This window comes from Vulpes vulpes, chromosome 9 (genome assembly GCF_048418805.1).
Source record: "Vulpes vulpes isolate BD-2025 chromosome 9, VulVul3, whole genome shotgun sequence".
Classification (NCBI taxonomy): domain Eukaryota; kingdom Metazoa; phylum Chordata; class Mammalia; order Carnivora; family Canidae; genus Vulpes; species Vulpes vulpes.
Window position 1 is genome coordinate 31,208,396 of NC_132788.1, and position 20,802 is coordinate 31,229,197.

Sequence of the window (20,802 nt, forward strand, 5' to 3'; positions counted from 1 at the left end):
TTGTAGTTTTCTTGGAAAAACAATTTTATTGATAAAGAACTTTACTTTTTTCTCCAGATGTAGAATTTTATCTCTTCAACTTCCCAGTCCACAGCAACTACTAATCTACTTTCTGCCTACATGGCTTTGCCTATTTGCCATTTTATTTATATCAATGGAATCGGAAATACATAGTTTTTTGTATTTGGGTTCTTTTATTTAGTATGTATTCAAAGTTCATCCATGTTACAACATGTATCAGTACTTCATTTCTTGAGTGAATATCGCATTAATGGATATTCCATAATATTCCATTAAACCACTGATGGACATTTAGATTGTTTTCTCCTTTTAGCTATTATGAAAAATGCTTCTATAGGCAGTTAAGTACAAAAGTATGTACGAATTCATACATACCTATGTAAACAGAAACTCATTTACCAATATCTATAATCTAAACAAAAAAAGAGTTTGTCTTTTCAACAAATGATGCTGGGACAACTGGCTATTCACATGCAAAATAAAGCTGGAACTGTACCTCACACTATACATAAAAAATAACTCAAAATGGATCACAGATCTAAATGCAAGGGCTAACTAAAACTAGAAAACTCTTAAAAGGAAACAGAAGAGTAAATGTTTATGACCTTGGGTTAGGCAATGGTTTTGCAAATAAAACACCAAAGCACAAGTGACAAAAGAAATAACGAATAAACTAGACTAGATCAGAATTTTAAAAATTCTTTCCTACCTCTATAGAAGCCAGATACTGCTATCTATCTGGTATCTAACAACAATAAAACATTACCTACATTGTTTTTGGCACTTTATATATATTAGCTCATTTAATCCTCACAACAACCCCATGAAATAGGTATTACTCCATTTCATAAATTAGAAAAACAAAACCCAAAGAGTTAAGGTCACACATCTACTAAGGAGTTAACAGAGATTCAAATTCAAGCAGTATGATTCTAAAGGCATATCTTACCACTAAGGAATACTGACTAAAAAATAAATTCATGGTTAGTCTGCCTGCATACGTATACTGTAAGATATGTGGACACTCCTCTCTCCTAGTGGGTCTAAGAACTCTTAGGTAATGCCTTCTCCCAAAACACCTGTGCACACGCACTTTTCAGACGATGAATACAATCCTACCCTTCACCGTTATCATCCCTCTTTGCCTTTGGTTCCAAACTTGTCCCATATTATTTAAAATGCTGTAACGAAAAATTATGGCAATAGCAGTCATGGGCACTGCTTTGCTACCAGCACTCATGTTCCTATGCTATAGCAGGGGCCTGTGACAATAAATCTATTCCATTTTCAGCATCAGGTTGTTACAGATTCATTTTGGGCCATTAGAATCCTACTTTACCCCAGGGAGAGCTAACTGCCCCTCCATATGTATACTTAGAAACTGGTTTTCAAACTTTTGTGACTGTGGCCCATAGCAAGAAACATTTCTCACTAACATAGTGAGAAAGGTATACAGACATGTACCTAAATAAAACCAAAGTTTAGTATACTTACTTTCTGGCAAATACAGTCATACTTTACTATTTTCTTTCTCTCTCTTTTTTTTTTTTTGATACTAGTCACAACCCAGTTGATTTCATGACCAACACATTAAAATCTGCAATTTGACAAACACTGAACTAAAATATAGACATTAATAAAATTATCTGCTTTTCCACAAAAAAACCTTTATATTCCCACCCACTTGGCCCACAATATATACTTGCCAAACTGAACTAAAAAACAAAAACAAAAACAAAAAAACACTGGGGGGAAAAAACTACTGTTACACCTTGAACTGAATTTATTAGTAAATTTCACAGTCACACATGTTCAGCAGCCTAAGTCTTTTCTCCAAGGGGAATAGCCAAATACTAGGCTGGGATGAAAAAGTAGGTATGCATTTATTTACTAAGACTAGTTCTTAACTACTTCTAGAGTCCATTTCAAAAGATACAAGAGCTGTGATCCTTGGCACTTAAAATCATAATGCAGACTACTATCCTATCACAGACACACCACACACATTTTTTTTTAATTACGAAAAAAAAAGGCAGCCAGTAACCCAAAATTCTACATATTCTGACTACTCAGTTTCTTCTGTATATTACAGGAAGTCTAGTCCCCATTGTGCTTTTTTTTTTTCTTCCCTCTGTGACCTTACTGATAAGAAATGATCATCCTGGTGAGGGAGGGGAAAGTAAATGTAAGTTGATAGTGGAAGTTCCAGAATGTTAACAGGCTCCCAAATGAAAGATTAAAAAGGTTAATGGCAAGCACAGTGCAAAGTTCTTAGTAGGTAGTCAATTAAATATCCACTGGATAAATGAAGAAACTATATGCTCTTGAAATTTGTTCTGCCATCCACAGTCATATTTAAGATTTAAACTATAAAGACTTGGAAATTAAAACCAAATTCCAAAGAAGTTGACCAGAGATATACAGGCAGTCAAAAGCAATGCTGAGTCCATTACCCAATTCACTGTTTTCTTCTCTGTTCCGTTGCCATCCCAAAATAAAAAGCCACATCCTTAGGTAGAAATAATAAAGTGGATATAAAGACACCTGTATAACTGGAAACAAATTCCATGTTTATTTGTTATCTCTGAAATGTAAGAGAATGTGTGTATTATATGAATAAAAGACTTATGAAATTTGCTTTCTTGAGTGGCAAGAGGAATAAACTGAAAGAAATCTTTTTGATTTAATTAAGGTTTTAATGGACTCCCAACAGTACAAATTAAACATATGCTTATTTAAAAACAAAAACAGGGATCCCTGGGTGGTGCAACGGTTTGGCGCCTGCCTTTGGCCCAGGGCGCGATCCTGGAGACCTGGGATCGAATCCCACATAGGACTCCCGGTGCATGGAGCCTGCTTCTCCCTCTGCCTGTGTCTCTGCCTCTCTCTGTGACTATCGTAAATAAATAAAAATTAAAAAAAAAATAAAATAAAATAAAAATAAAAATAAAAAAAAAATAAAAATAAAAACAAAAACAAAACTTTCAAATATAATTTAAGCCACCAGTCTCCTGTGGCTTTGTGTAGTCACAAAGCAGAGATCTCAATGGCAGGCAAATGGCCAAAATTACAAACCTACTCTATATGGCAGGAAATTTGTTCACATTTTGAAATCTTGATACACAAAGCATTTCTGACTTAACAACAAGCCATAAGATAAAAAAATAATCATAGTAAAATGCCCGTTATTTTTAGAAAAATAGAGCTAGAGATAGTAATATGAACCAGATTTTTGTGAAGGTTTTAAGTTCCGATACTGTGAGCAAAATAAATTTAAACACAGGCTTTGTTTTTATACTATTGTTTTTGAATACAAAGAGTTCCTGACATCAAATAAAGAATATTTGTTTTTTTAATTTACACTTATATGAATAAATTTGTAAGAAGAGATTTAAAATTTTTCTAATTGGCAAAAAGAGGTAATGGAAGTACAGTAAGGACCTGCATCCTAACATCATTTTACAAAGAGCCTAAAGAACGTCCTTTTGGCAGTAAAAATATCATCTAACACCTGGATTTCCAAATAATGTGCAAAAAATGTTAATGATACTTTTTTTGAGGAGATAAAAATGAACAAGTTCATCTATTATACTAGTAACAAAAGCGGCAGCCTGGGTGGCTCAGCAGTTTAGCGCTGCCTTCAGCCTAGGGCCTGATCCTGGAGACCTGGGATCAAGTCCGGTGTCCGGCTCCCTGCGTGGAGCCTGCTTCTCCCTCTGCCTCTCTCTCTCTCTCTCTGTCTTTCATGAATAAATAAATAAAATAAAAAAATATATACTTTACCCAAATACATTTCTGAGCTAATGAATATCAAGAACGACTTCAGGGAGAAACTTAAGACCCCAAAAGTTTATCTCATTAGGAAGCCCCCCACTTTTTGTTCTTTAAGACCATAATTGGTCTGGCATTCAAACTCCTCTAGGATCTGGCACTCTTCTGCCTAGCTATACTGCCCCCGAATAGCCCCATGGATAAGCAAAACTAATCAGGAAACCACATATTAGGCATTTACTCCCATCAGAGCATTTACTCATTCTATCCTCTCTCTACTAGGAATGTCCTATCAAATTTCCTTGTGTACTTGAAACCTTGGCCTACTTCGACAGCACTCATCAAAAGGAGACTGATCTCTTCCTCCCCTAAAATCCCACAGACCAGGCACTCTATACCACTCAATAGAAACTTATTAACTTCCTTGGGCTTTGTTTCTTTGTTTTTAAACTTGGGAAGCTTTCTAATGCCCCTGCCAGGCTCCAAATGCCACGAATTAGCATGGATATACAGAGTGAGAGGGACTATTTCACCATAACTGGAGCATGAGCCAAATCATTTGGATTGAATCCTAACTTCCCTTCATGATTTCTTTACCTCAGTTCTGTCAATAGGAAAATGGGGATTCTAACAGGACCTAAGTCACAAGTCTGTGAGGAGGATTAAATGATTTGTTACACATGAATGAATATACCAAAGCACTTACAAAGTATCTGGCAAACAGTAAATTCTATACTAAATATTAGCTATTATTAATATTACTATTACTACCACCATCATTCTCCACAGCACCTAATAGGACCTTTTCCATACAAGAACTCAGTAAATACTTGAATGAAATATTTAATCTTCAATAATTTTTAAAGGGCCCTCATGGTGTAAAAGAAAGGCCCGATAGAAGAAAAGAATTCAACTCCCCAAACTGCTTGAACTTCATGAACAAATTAAGAAAAAGTCAAAGTATTAAAGCTAACATCCAAATTAACCAAGTTTTTTATTCTTTTCCTTATAAAAATGGAACACACATTTTATGAAAAAGCTTGATAGTTTCTGTATAGGAAATTTACATCAGACATAGCTATTTCTAAAAGGCATTTTAAGGCATTTCTTAATTTCTAATCTATCGACATATTAACTAATTCTATGTTTAATCTACTTACATTTCCAGTCTTCTCTATATTATCAACTTAAGTAGAAAGCTTCATCATTTACCATCTCACTTTGAAAAATAGAACTGAATTTTATTTACTCCACAAAGGTAATCCCTAACTCTAGCAATCAGAGATTCAGTAACAGATTCATGTCTATTTTGTTGATACCCTTTACAATTTTACATTTTGAATACCTGCCTCTTCATTCTTCATCAGCCTAAAGAAATCTTTCTAGTCATGGTAATTTCATCCTCATAAGAAAGCTGATTCAGTTTTCTTGATTTATGCTAGCTGCTTGTTTCTACATCTCCAGTTCCTTTGTGTTGACCCATGGCTACAATAGGTCATAAATTACGGAAAACAAATAACCTCTTATCCATAGATATCAGGATACCACAGTACAGTCAAGTGGGCCTAATAACTGACTGATCTGTACTACAAAGACACAATGTTACTTTCAAATAACGTTGGCTTATATTACAGTAAGTCTCATCAAGGGATAAGGAACCTATCTGGGCTGCTAAGAATGTGCCTGATTTAGACCTTAAGCAAGATTCCTAAAAGACTATTCATGAAAATATAAGGGAAACAAAAAGCTTACGTTTGTTTTAGTAATAACCATGCCTTACTCTCACATAAGCTTTGGCTTCTTATTATTTGCATATCTCATAGAGATCGAGTCCATATTAAGTTCAAAGACTGTCAAGCCCAACACTGAGAATCTAAATTTCCCAAGCCCAGGTTTTCTGGTTTATCACCATCAAGAAACAGATGTTGTAATAGCTCAGAGAAAACACAGTTTGTCTTGTTTTACAGTTTAATTACTGATTAGCAAATACTGTGACATTTGAAGAGTCACCATTCATTCACATTGCTCCCTATTTAAAGAAATCCTTACCAGAAAAGGAGTGATGAAAACATACGAGAAAGGAGAGTTTATGAACACATTAAAAATTGGAAAATTAAAAGACAAACCAAAAAAACCCGAGTGGTAAGATAATGAGAAATTTTTATTTTCTTCTTTATGCTTTTAAATATTTCCCCAAATGTTTAAAACAATATGTATACATACTTATATAGAAAATTTTTATTGAGAAAAACTCTGTAAGAAAAAGTACACTATATGTTAACATGATCTTCGTATAGTTTTTCTCAAAATCTGAAAAGCTTTTACAAACAACAGAATACTACAGGATAGCTAATGTTACAACTGCTAAGAGCCTAAATTGTGTCCAACAGACATAATGCAACCAGTAAATATCTGCTGAATACCTTAACATTTTCTAATCCTAACAGAACTTAGTACTAAAAAAAAAAGTTATCAGAATACAAACTATATTTTAAATAAATCAGCTAAATATGCTCATGACTTCCTTATTTGTTTCATAAACCAAAGTTTGGGTTGAACCATAAAATGAGTTTATAATATCATGCTGTAATTCAAATTAATGTGGCTCATAAATGAAACCATCTAGTTGAGATTTTTCTTAACGTTCAATTGCTTTTCTAGAACTACCAACTAGTCTATTTTTAGATTATTTTAAGAAAAATTTTAAAAGGACAGTTCTATTAACAAGTAATCAGTTTTATGAAGACCCAGGCAGTGCATTCCAAAAGATTTACATGAATGCCGGGTGCTTTTCCAGTTTTTACAAACTACGGAGTATTATTTTTTCTGGCGTGTAAGAATTACCCTAAATGTTTTACTCGTATCAGTTTTCATAAAATACCTGTAGGAGACAATGTAGTTAATGTTAATCAGCTGAAATAGATATTAAATGAAAAAAAATAATTTAAGAATTTGTTCATCTTTATTGCCATCTTCAAGTGTTCTAAAATGTAGACAGAGAGCTTTTACTATAAATTTACTTCGTGGTGGCAAAAGCTACATAGGAACTGGCAGCAGTTGAAACACACAGGTGCACAGACACATACTTGATTTCTCTGTGTAAATGAAAGGAAACACGTAAGTTTTTTAAAAAACATTACTTTTTAGGTGCTAACATGACACTAGTTAGCTGTAAAAGCAGATTAATTCATTTTCGCAGTTAAATAGCAAGAGGATTTTCACATAGAAGATGGAGTCAGAGTACGAGTCCAAGTCCGATGTGATCTGAAGCAGTACTAATCTGCACAGAGAAAACAATCAGGGACGACTACAGAGCCATTCAGAAGGCGGCATTTGCCCCTTAAAACATTATAGGGCAACTAAACAACATACTGCAATATTTAAAGGACAATCCGGAACCTGTTTTAAACTACAGAACCGCCCAGCCACATGCAAAACATACCAACAGAGGATTCACAGCAAGGGGATGGTATTACCTCTTTTATGTAATTCCCTCAAGGGAATACAGTCTCCTCCCCCGTCATAAGGCAAATAGGGATCAGAAGCAGCATCCATGATTAGAATTTTTAAAAAGAAGACGAAAAAGAAAAAGAAAAGCTCACTAGCTTAAAAAAAAACTGGCATTTCTTCCACCCCTGCTGCAGCAAGCGAGGGAGATGCCATATTTGATGAGGGTTAGAACTGTATGTAGTTCGACTCACTGAAGCAACTGGGTTCTTCCACAGTGAATGATGTCATCAAAGGGAAATTATTGCAGCCCGGTTGCTAGTGGCTACAATCTAGCAAGGCTTAGAGGCGGAACAGCCTTCTTAATCAGGTCCTGCTACGTATGATGATGACTAAGCTCCAAGTACAACAGACAAAACTGGTTTGAGAATTTTAAAGCACTCACAATACAGCTTCTATAACATCAGTGGCAAGTACAGTAAAACAAAAGAAACATTCTTTTCCATTTTAAGATAAATATAAGGGAAACAAAGTATGTAATACGGCAATGTGAAAAGGAAATACTGGATGTGGACAATGCCCCTTTTTATTTCTGATGTAGATATATGGGAGGAACATACTAGTAAGAGTGTATGGTTTTATTATAAAAATTCTCATTAAAATTTTAATTTAAAAATGGGTTTAAAAGTCTATTCTTAATTATCAGAAATGTACTACAGACTTCTGTAGATTAAAAAATTTAGTAACTGAACAGTTGATTAGTGTTTTATCTCCCTAATCCCCTCCAAAAGCCTCTTGTTTCCTTCCTTCAAGGAGCTAGCTAGTAAGACATTCTAGGTTTTGAGAAGAAAACTTAACATACCAAATAACTTAGCTATTACTTGTGAAATTATGCCAAAAGGTTTACTACACAGGAGATTTTTTTTTCTCTCTCTCTCTCTCTCTCCTATCCTACTTTTCCTACCTCACGAAGATTTTGTGCTCTCAGGAAAAAAAAAAAAAAAAGGCTTTTAGTAAAATGTGTCTCAAAGTGTTCTCCAACAATCTCTTCACTAAAAATTTTTATGAAATTCAGAAATAAAGTAACTCTTTTTGTTTCAATCTATTATTCCTAAAAAAAAAAAAAAAAAAAAAAAAAAGCTGACGCTCATTTGAGTGCACATTTTTACAGCTTCTCTGAGGTGATTCCTCTGGACTAGGAGATTCTTCTGAAATAAGTTATGTTGCTGCAGTGCCACTAACTAAAAATGTTCTATTGGCTAGTAGCAATACCATACGACTAAGGGTTTCTGTAAAATCTGTTTTCCTAAGTATTGAATGAGCCAATCTTTAAGGCCCACTCCAAGTCAAGGCATTTGTATAAGAACTAGAGTAAGAGAAGGAAAGGACTCAAGTGGCAGTAAAAAGAAGAGAGTAATTCTATTTGTCTGGTACATTACAGTTATTTGGGATCCTTTTTTAAATTAGTTTAAATAAAGTTTTATATTTCAAAAAGTTTGAACCTCAGAGAAAACTAGCCCTTCTTATAAAATCTGACCTGATTTGGGAAAAAAGGATTTTAAGAAAGAAATACAGGCTAGATAAAAGACTACAATAGGAATATTTTATTTAATTCTGATTTTGGCTATTAACACTTATTATAAGACTGTGCATGAAAAAAAAAGACTGTGTGGTTTTTTTCCGTTTTCTGTATTTTTCTAATTTTCTTAGGTTGTTTTTTTTTTAAACAAGTTTTGACAGTGAGCTAATTTTACCAAATTAACTAAATGTAAATTTCTTTCTTTGAGGTCTTTTGGTATATAAATTCTACTGTTTTAAGACTTTTAAAAAATACATGCTATATAGCATTCATGAATAACTTAGTTTTTATGATACTATTGTTCCATACCTTTATACAAAAAAATTTATCTGTAAATTTTCCTGGTATTTGTAGGCACTCTCTTAACTTGTTTTTCCTGATTTACAACTAAGTCTTTTTTTTTTTTTTTACAACTAAGTCTTAAAGGAAAAATGAAAATTATAGCTACCTAGCACTAACTAGAAGAAGAATACCATCCCTATAAAATATACTGACCATGTTGCATAAGTAAATTGTGTGATGTAAGTCCAAAATTTTGAATTGTCTTTAAAGAACAAAACTTTGGGGACGCCTAGGTGGCTCAGTGGTTGAGCATCCGCTTTTGGCCCAGGGTGTGATCCCAGGGTCCTGGGATCGAGTCCCACATCAGGCTCCCTGCATGGAGCCTGCTTCTCCCTCTGCCTGTGTCTCTGCCTCTCTCTGTGTCTCTCATGAATAAGTAAATAACATATTTAAAAAAATAAAGAACAAAACTTCATGTAAGAGAATATATAATATATAAACTGTATTTGTATAGTTAAGTCTAGAATGAGACAAACCAAACTCCTAATGATTGTTATCACTGAGGAAGGAAAGAGATAGAAGAGAGGATCATTGTACATTTGGTATTTATGTTTTAAATTTTAAACAAATGTATTACTTCCTATTGGAATTTTTAATAATTATTCTACTTTTGTAATAAAAAATCTAAAAGTCAAAAAAAATTTCAAAAGTAAACACATCTCTCATGCTTAAGGGGGCCATGGCTATGCTTCTGCTTATGGTAAAGGAATTATTACTCAGGCTAAAGCACTCTCCAATTAAACTTTAGGGAAGGGCACATAGATTGGAAGGTGTGGCAAAAGAGGACTTTGACACAGTTTAGGTATTATCAGATTAATAAACTGAATTATAGTCAGCATGGGGCTCAAGTGGAAAGAGAACAAAAGACAAATTTAAGAATTCACAGTCACAGCTGGGAGGTTCCACAGGGGATGATACTCTGAATGGAAGGTCTGAAAATCAAAAACACTAAAGTGGCAACACAACAAAGGACTTGAACATTCAGAAGAGGGGAGGGCACCAGGGTAGTAGCTCAGTCGTTGGGGTCTGCCTAAGGCTCAGGTCATGGTCCCTGGGTCCTGGGATTAAGCCCAGAATCAGGCTTCCTACTCAGTGGGGAAACTGTGTCTCCCTCTCTTCTCTGCTCATGCTCTGTCTCTCTCAAATGAATAAATAAATCTTTAAAGAAGATTCAGAAGGGGAAGATATTTCTACTTCCAAATGCATCCTCAATTGATGTGGAATTTCAGATAAGCCACAACCTCTCCTAAACCATCCCTAAATCAGGGATGTAGAATAGATGACTACAGTATTCTAAATATGCGTATATAACCACAGTTATTACAATGTTCAATCTTCAAGTCCCTTCTAACACACATGATCCAAGAAATCTACAACATTAGAAGTACTTAAAAAATGGGGGTGTCTGGGTGGCTCAGTCTGTTAAGTGTCTGCCTCTGGCTTAGGTCAGGGTCTCAGAGTCCTGGGATCAAGTCCCACATTGTGTTCCCTGCTCAGTGGGGAGTCTGCTTCTCCCTTTCCCTCTGCCTCTCCCTGTGTGTTTGGTCTCCTTCTCTTGTGCTCTCTCAAAAATAAATAAAATATTTAAAGAAAGAAAAGATATATATATATTTTTTTGCCTTTAGATCTAACTACCAAATTTACAGAAAGTAACAGGAAACAGTAACATGTTAAATGACAGCTCAAAACATAATCAGGAACACCCAAACTGGGAAACAAATGACCTGATTTCTTCAACAAATATATAGTAAGGGTAAAAAAGGAAGGGGGGGGGGGGGAACCTATAGAATTAAACAAAAGACTTAAAAGATATGCCAATTTCAAAGTATATTTTTATGAAATAATTGAAGAAATGTAAAATCACAGGATATGTGATTTTATACAGTTATATTTTAGATGTGTTATTTTAGATGTGATAATAGCCTACAAAAGAATTCTTATCTTTTAGAGGTATGTAATGAAATATACAACTGTACAATAGTTAAAAAGGAAAAAAAACATTTTATTCAGGACTACTGCAAAAGGGGAAAAAGAGATCTCCATATAGAAAGTGGCTTAATTCACAATACAAGAAAACAGTAGGAATTAACATCCAAGGAGAAGGGATGGGGGGGTGTTCAGTAGATGAAAAATTACTAAGAGGAAACATCTGGGGTAAGAAGGATTCTGGCTAAACAGATCTAACAAGATTCTTGCTGAAGGCAGCCCAGGGTGATAGGATATCACCTGGAAGATGGTGGGGGCTAAGGAACCCAGGGGTGTTGAAGGTACAGAATTTTAGCTAAACCAAGCTTATCACCAAAACTGAGCAATACAAAAACAGACACATAAGACCAAAGTTGAGACCCCATTCGGAAGAAAATCCAGATGAGCATGACTAAAGTTTGATCAAGGTGAGTATCAGTGTATCTGTTTTTTAAAAAAAGATTTTATTTATTTATTCATGAGAGACACAGAGAGAGGCAGAGACACAGGCTCCATGCCCTGGTCTCCAGGATCACGCCCTGGGCTGAAGGCAGCACTAAACCATTGGGCCACTGGGGCTGCTCCTCAGTATATCTATCTAAAATGATATGATGTTTCAGATGTATCTCAAATTAATAGAAAGTAGTAGAGATGAAGCAAAATTATCCATGAATTGATAATTATTAAGTGTTGAGAACAAAAACATCTCTTCCCTATACCTTTGTCTATGTTCTAAGTTTTCTATAATAAAGTACTTTTTTTTATAAGTAAAATCACTTGTATGATATAAACATTAACAAATAATTACATCCTTTCCTCTCAAACTTAATATATTGCTACTAGAAGTGTCAAATGAACTTTAGTTTACATTCCATTAAGTATAGTTGCTTTACATTTACATTTGACACACCAAATGGCATTAAACTTTAACTTGTGTTGTCAATTCTCCTCCCAGAGCAAAAGCATCAGAGGAAAAAAAAGAGGTAGTAAAGCTTTCACGAAAGATAATAAAGTCAAGCTACACAGCTGCAAAGCTACTGCAGCACAAAAAAAGAGAACGTGGAAATTCTTCAGACATGACAAGCCAAAAAATAAACAAAAAACACAGAATGTTTTTGCAATATTCATACCTCACAAACATAAAGCATTTCGTTCTCAACATGGCTATCTGGTTACCCAAATAATGTATCTTAAGATGAAAAACATGAAGAAAAGTATCTGTCATAAACATCATACAATGAATCACTTTCTCAAAGTCAGATCCAAAAAAATTAAAAAAAAAAAAAAAAAAAGAACCAAAATGGCCAATATTTTTAATGTCTAAGCAAATCCTTTTCTAGAAATTTGTCAAGGGCTATCTGAGTAGCACAGTTGATTAAGTGCCTGACTCATGATATAGGCTCAGGTCATGACCTCAGGGTTGTGAGATCTAGTCCTATGTTGGGCTCCAAGGTCAGCACGGTCTGCTTGAGAGTCTCTCTCTGTCTCCCTCTGCCCCTCCCCCAACTTTTTCTCTAAAATAAATAAATAAATCTTAAAATTTTGTCAGATATCCTTATGCATGTATAAAAACTGGTATAAAGACTGAATAAAAGACTATATTAAGATTTCTAAGTTTCAGAAATACTGAAATGCAAACATAACAATATGTACATTAAGTGTAAATACACTAAAATATTGTAACTAAAAGATAAATACTACCGCATTGGATTTTTAAAAGCCAACTATGTAATTATAAAAGTATCAGCTAAAACATACCAATGTAGAAAGGCTGAGAGTAAAAGGATTAAAAAAAATAGAGTATGTAATCCCTAATCCAAAGAAAACTGGGTAGCTATGATATCAAAGGGCATTTTATAGAAAATAGTATAATTGGAAAGAAAATGACTTCAAAGAAAAAGTAGGGTGGTTCAATTCACCAGAAGATATGACCTAATAACTTGAACTCTAAGTAAAAGCAAAAATTTAAAGAATGACAAGAAGCTGTAGTAGATAAGTCTACAAATACAGAGAAAAATTTTAATGCATTGCTATTAAATACCTGATGGAAACAAACAAGGAGAGGGGCACCTGGGTGGCTCAGTGGTTGAGCATCTACCTTTGGCTTGGGTTGTGATCCCAGGGTCCTGGGATCGAGTCCCATATCAGGCTCCCTGCAAGGAGTCTGCTTCTCTCTCTGCCTATGTCTCTGCCTCTGTCTCTGTGTGTCTCTCATGAATAATATTTTTTTAAATCTTTAAAAAAAAAAAACAAAGAAAAATCAGTAGGGAAACTAGAGATTTCAACAGTAAAATAACAAACTTTACATGATGGATACATAATGAAAAACATTAACCAAAAGCTTCACATTACATACTCTCCATAGCATAGGTGAAACACTGACATAAAAAGACTTTCTCCCAGGCCACAATGGCAAGTTTCAAAAAATTTCAAAACATCAATATCACACTATATATATTCTTTGACAATAATGCAATAATGTTCAAGATCAACTTGAAATAACAGGGAATTCATCATGTTTGGAAATTATTTTTAAATAAATTCTAAGTCAAAATAGATATCATTATGGAAGTTACAAATTGTTTTTAATTTGTAATAATGATAATAAAGGCACATGACATGGAAATAAAAACAATATTGGGAGGGACACTGATAGTTTTAAATGTATTCACCTAAAAAGAAGCTTAAAATTAAGAAGCTAATGTTTCATTTCAGTTAGAAAAAAAAACAGCAAAATAAACCCAAAGAAAGAACAAAATATGATCAGAAATTAATGAGGCAGAAAACAAATACAAAAAAAAAAAAAAAAAACAACTCCCAAAACAAAGGCTATTTCTATTTCTATTGGAAAGAGTGAGTGATAAATCTAGAGTGACACCAATAATAAGATAAGGAAGGGGAAAGGGAGGGGAGGAGAAGACAGAATACAAATAACCATTATCAGGAAGAAAAAGACTATGGAACCTGTAGGCATTCAAATGACTTTATAGCAATTAAATTGAAAAATAAAAAGGCAAATTTTGAAAAACTACAATTTATCAAACTGACCTAGAAGGAAGTAGAAAATCAGAATAGTGCTAAAACTATTAAAGAATTTGAAACATACTTTAAAACCTTCCTACAAAGAAAATTCTAAGCCTAGAGTTTCATTGGCATATTCTATCAAAATTTAGGAAGAAATAATAATGCTAGTCTTTCATAAACCATGCCGGAGACTAGAAAATGAAGGCATCATCTACAACTCACTTTATGAGGGGAATATAACCTTGAAACCAAAATGAGAACAGTATGACAAAGGAAAGCTACCTGTGATCTGTTATGAACAGATGCAATAATCCTAAACAAAACTGAACCAAATCCAGCAATTTATATATAAAAGAAAAACCCAAAACATTAATACATCAATGATCAAATTAAGTTTATACAAGGAATACAATTTGGTTTAAGCATCTGAAAATCAACTAGTTATTAATATAAAAAAAAGGAGACACAAATCAAATGATCATCTCAAAAAATGGAAGGAAAATGATAAATTCAACAACAATTCACAATTTTAAATTGTATATTAAGTCAACTAGGAATGGATATAAACCTGTTTACTCTGATAAAAAATAACAAAAACATCCAGATTAACATCATACTTAAATTTGGAGGTAAAATTTCAGGATCAGAACAAGAAAAAAGACACGGGCAATTGCCATTTCCATTCAACTGTTTACCAGAGTCCTAGGCAGTACAGTCAAGCAAGAGGAGAAGAGGTAAGGAAAACTATAAAGAACAGGAAGAAACAAAACGGTCACTATTTGCCAATGATATGACTATTCTTAAAAGACATCACAACAGGTCAGTATAATTAGAGTTATGCAAGGTTGATGAATTTTAAAAATCAATATTCAAAAGCTGTATTTCAAAATATGCCAGCAGACACAATATTAAATTTAAAAATAAAATTAGCACTAAATACTAGTAGCATTATAAAAATCACCTTGGAATGAGTGTAACAAATAATGAAGACAAAGGTCACTAGGAATGACTAAAGCTTTATTGGAAGACATTTAAAAAGATTCAAGTATATGTAGAAGTATACCATGTTCATGAATTAGACTGATCTACAGACTCAATTAAATGCCAATCAAAAACCTGAAAGTAAAAACAAAACAAAACAAAACAAAAAAACAGAAAGTAGCCTTTACCTCTGTTTTGACATTAGTCTGTACTTTCTAAGTGATTAATTTCTTCTTTCCAGCTTACCATTCAACTCAGGCAAAAGACCCAATGGGGAAAGCATCTTATAATGGGAACTGAAAGTACCCCTCAGGCAATAACAACTGCCCTGACACCAGCAAGACCCCACATTTTTTACACCAAGAAAATGATGGACCTGACCGACCTTTAAGGCCCACATGCATGTATGTACCCATCAACCTCTGTCCTATATTTTTCTTATATAAACCTATAAGAATTTTCTGCACTTTGGAGATACTCTTTGAAACAGTAGTCCACTATCTTCCTGGTGTTGGCTTAATTGAAATAAAATCCCTTCTTGTTTTACCATCATTGTCTCACTGTCTTAGAATTTTGTCAGTGATGAGTGGGTGGCCAAATCTGGTCTGGAACCCTGAAGCCAGGTGCTCCTGTATAGCTTGGGCCCTAGTTACAAACCCAACAGGCATTTTTATGACAAATTACACTAACATTTACAAAGAAATAAAAGGGCCACGAATAATCAAGATAATCTTAAAGATAAAGTGAAAGACTTTACCAGATACTAAAACTGTTTTAATCACAGTAACATTATAAACAGAATGAATGTTTTTGGCATACAGCTAAATAAACAAACAAACCAATCACACAGAATAGTCAAGAAATAGACCCTCCTATATATGAGCCTTGATATATAGCAGATGTTGCACTGGAGAAGAATGAGGAAAAAATGATTTTGTTAGTAACTGGCATTAGAACAACCGGCTGTGTAAATGAAAAAAAAATTAAATACACCCTAATCAATTCACATACACATACACCAGTTAGGTAATTATAGACCTAAATGTGAAATGCAAATAAAACTCATACAAAATAATACAGGAAAATACACCCATGATCTCAGGGTAGGAAAACTTTTCTTAAGACGCAAAAAGCATTAGCCATAAAGCAAGATTAACACAGAGGACCACATTACAAGTAAGAATATTTGTTCATAATTTGTCCATTAGGAGAATGCTACAGACTGAATGTTTGCTTGTATCCCACCAAATTTTTATGTTGAAAGTTAATCCCCGATGTGATGGTATTTTGATGTGGGACCTTTGGGAGATGATTAGGTCATGGTCAGGAATGGAATTGGTGCTCTTATAAAGTTCCCTCAAGGACACACCAAAAAGATGGCAGACTGCAAACTGGAAGCAACTCCTCCTCACCAGACACTGAGTCTGAAAGTGTCTTGCTATTAGACTTCCCAGCCTCCAAAACTGTAAGAAATAATCTATGAGAAATATATAAAACTGAAAACTGTGTTTGTTGTTTAAGCCACCATCCAGTCTATAGTATTTTTGTTATAGCAGCTCAAATAGACTAAAGCAGAAAATGAAACAGCATCGACAGAACAGAAAATATTTATAACATGACCAACAAAAAGCTTGAATATAGAAAATAAAGAATCTTTACAAATTTCTCAGATGCATCAATAGAAAAACAAGAAAATGACTTAAAATAGCTACTTCAAAAAAGTTTTTAAATGGCCAATTAGCATGAAAAAATGTTCAACCTCCTTGGCGACCAAGGAAATGCAAATTAAAACCACAATCTGAATCCATTACAGAGACAACAGATGGACAAAATTAAAAGTGTGACAATAGGGACGCCCAGGTGGCTCAACGATTTAGCGCCTGCCTTCCCGGGATCGAATCCCACATCAAGCTCCCTGCATGGAGCCTGCTTCTCCCTCTGCATATGTCTCTGCTCCCCCTCGTCCCTGTGTCTCTCATGAATAAACAAATAAAATCTTTAAAAAATAATAAATAAAAAATAAAAGTGTAACAATATCAAGAGGTTGGTGAATGTGGGGCAAAGGAAGCTCTTGTACATAGCTCACCCAAGTGTGAACTGGAACACCACTACAGAAAACATAATTTATGCTCCAACAAGTTCACTCCAGATGAAATTTATGCATGTATCCACCAGAGCGAATGCAAAATATTAAATTCTGCCCATAATTGCCAAAAACTGCTGATAATTCAAAGATCCATCAGTATTCAAATAAACAGGTAAACTGTGGTATATTCATAAAAAAGAATAATACAGTCTAGAGCAACATGGCAACAAATACCTACTGCCTGCAATATAAAAGATTCTTGAAAACTACACTGCATAAATGTAAGCAAGAAATACATACCATATAATTCCATTTATGTAATAATCTGTAATTTCCTAAAACTGCCAAAACATTCCAAAAGTGCTAAATTATAATTTTAAGGATATATACTTAGCTCATTAAGTCATAAAGTAAAGCAAAAACAACAACAAAAAAACTAGACAAAGAGAAAATTATATTTACCTCTAGGGAAAGGAAAAGAATTGTGATTGTTAAGGTACATGGAGGAGGCTTCTGAAGTATGGTAATGATTTCTTTTTTTTTTTTTTTAACAGACTTACTTATTTTAAAGACAGAGAGAGCATGTGCATGTACATGAAGGCGATGAGGGGCAGAGGGAAAGAATCTTTCAAGCAGCCTCCCCCTCCCTGAGGTCCAGGCAGCCTCAATCTCATGACCCAAGAGATCAGAACCTGAGCTGAAACCAAGAGTTAGATGCTCAACTGACTGAGCCACCCAGGCGTCCCAATGCTTTATTTTCTTAACCTGGTTGTGCTGCAAAAGTGCCTGCTCTGTGATAACTCATTAAGCGGTATAATTATGCTTTATGCATTTTTCTGATATGTGTTACATTTTGCAATTCAAAAGTCTTTGAATTAGAAATTTATTCTATCTTTAATTCTATTAACATCTAATGTGGATTTATTATTTTTTGCTTCCCTACCCTAAACCACTCTAGTTTATTTATTTATTTTTTTAATTTTTATTTATTTATGATAGTCACACAGAGAGAGAGAGAGGCAGAGACATAGGCAGAGGGAGAAGCAGGCTCCATGCACCGGGAGCCCGACGTGGGATTCGATCCCGGGTCTCCAGGATCGCGCCCTGGGACAAAGGCAGGCGCCAAACCGCTGCGCCACCCAGGGATCCCAACCACTCTAGTTTAATCTTATTTACAGTATCAATCAGTTAACAGAAAACGAGTTTGTAAATTTCTACGTTAACTCTTCTTTGTCCTAAACACAGTTTCTTCCAAGGAATTTCCTCTAAATGACAGCATTTTGGAAATGTTTAAACAGTTCCATAGATTCCCCATGATTTTATGTATTTACATCAGTGTAGGATTTTATAGGCTTAGCACATAACTCCTGAAAGTTTTTTCAAGTAGAATTCTTAATAGGAACCACAACACAAAAGATGATTTAACCATATTTTCTCAATTCTCCCAAGAACAGTTCATAGGTTATGTTCTGCATGCACAGGAGAAATGTTAATTTATTACTTCAAGACATTATGGTGAGAGATGTAGAATACATACATATAGCAATTACTCCTTAACTTAATTTCAGTTAACTTTCTGTGGACTTTTAAAAAAATAATTTTTTTATAAAGCAATGACAATAACTATAGGTGATATTTGAAGTATAAATCATCAGGTTCTATATATTACAATCAAGGTTCTATATATTACAATCAAAACTAAGCTCATTTCTTTCTAGTGGCTTTTTAAAAAGGATTATTTATTATTTTAGAGAGAAAGGGAGCACACACGTGTGTATGTGCTGGGGGGCAGAGAAAGAGATAGAATCTCAAGCAGACTCCCCACTGAGCGCACAGCCCAAAAACCCTGGGATAATGACCTGAGCCGAAACCAAGAGTTGGACACTTAACTGACTGAGCCACCCATGATCCTGAGAACATGACCTGAGCCAAAATCAAGAGAAAGACAACCTACTGAGCCACCCATGTGCCCTGTCAAATTCAAATTTATTTTTTTAAAGATAGATTTATTTATTTGTTTGTTTGTTTGTTTATGACAGACACACAGAGAAAGAGGCAGAGACACGGGCAGAGGGAGAAGCAGGCTCCATGCAGGGAGCCCGACATGGCACTGGTTCCCGGGTCTCCAGGATCACACCCTGGGCCGAAGACGGCGCTAAACCGCTGGGCTACCGGGGCTGCCCCAAATTCAAATTTAGAGCCAAGTGCCTCATTTCTAGAACAATGCCATCAATGTTATCTCTACATGCCAGATAAAACAGTAAGACAACACACACAAATATAACCTTTGAAACACTGTAGCCAAGTCAGATCATCCTAACTCAGAATACATTTCTTGGATTTCTAAATCCTACCACAACTTTACACTAAGTAATTTCTTTTTGCCTATAAATCTACATACAAGGATACTATATTTACTTAAAACCTACTCCTGGATTACTTTATTAATGTTCTCTACCTGCAGTTGTTATCAAAAAACTCTGTTATTCTTATTCACAGAAAGCAACCAACTCCAATTATCTCAGCAGCATTCAGACTTTTTACCTTAGCAACAATTCAATCACCAACCACTGAACATGGTGTCTGGCCCAAAAGGAGCCTAATAGTTATTTGCTGAATGGAATATGCATAGAATTGAGTCTAAAAAAAATACCAAAATTACCAGTTATCTATGGGTAGTAGGATTATGAAAGATTTTCATTTACTACCTTATATTTTTATCATTCACATTTCCTACAATAAAGAGACTTTGCTTTAATTATTTAAAAGTTAACTCTTCCCATCTCATTTTTTTAAAAAACTTTATTTTGGACTAATTTTAGATTTACAAAAAGTTGCACAGACAGTAGAAAGAGGTCCTATATATCTCCCACTCCATTTCCTCAACTATTAACATCTTGTATTTCCATGGTACATTTGTCTAAGAAACTGACAGTGGTACATTACTATTAAATAAGCTCCAGACCTCATCTAAATTTTACCAGTTTTCTCTTTCTATTCCAGGTTTCTTTTTTTTTTTTTTAATTTTTATTTATTTATGATTGGCACACAGTGAGAGGGAGAGAGGCAGAGACACAGGCAGAGGGAGAAGCAGGCTCCATGCACCGGGAGCCCGACTTGGGACTCGATCCCGGGTCTCCAGGATCACGCCCTGGGGCAAAGGCAGGCGCTAAACCGCTGCGCCACCCAGGGATCCCCTATTCCAGGTTTCAATCCAGGATACCACAATGTACTTACTTAACATGTCTCCCTAAACTCCTCTGGCCTACGACAATTTCTCAGTCTTTCCTTATTTTTCATGATCTTGACTGGTTAAGTATCCTGCAAAACAAGCCCCCCGCCCCCCACCCCCCCGCCACCTGCCCCTGGTCCCAGTCCAGATTTGTCTATTGTTTCTCTTGTGGTTAGAGTGGAATTATGGGTCTTCGAAAAGAACACAAAGGTAAAGGGCCCTTCCTGTCACATTTTAGGTGTATGTAATATCCATATGATATCACTGATGACATTAACCTTCATTACTTGGTTCTAACAGTGTTTGCCAGGTTTCACCATGCAAAGTAACTATTTTCCCCTTCTTTTCTTACTC

General features: G+C 34.8%; 1 protein-coding gene across 6 annotated transcripts in view; it reads right to left on the reverse strand.

The window, feature by feature from the left end:
* CLCN3 (chloride voltage-gated channel 3) overlaps positions 1–20,802 on the reverse strand; it is an 87,511-nt gene that overhangs the window by 45,335 nt on the left and 21,374 nt on the right. Inside the window, exon 1 of one of the 6 annotated variants that reach the window (XM_026017559.2) lies at positions 7,269–7,680. The exons of 4 other annotated variants lie outside the window; for them this stretch is intronic. In XM_026017559.2, coding sequence (XP_025873344.1) covers positions 7,269–7,347 — 79 coding nt within the window. In that variant the 5' untranslated portion in view covers positions 7,348–7,680. Of the gene's footprint in view, positions 1–7,268; positions 7,681–20,802 lie in introns of those variants that run through there. One more of the 6 variants, XM_026017556.2, reaches the window with a different exon arrangement.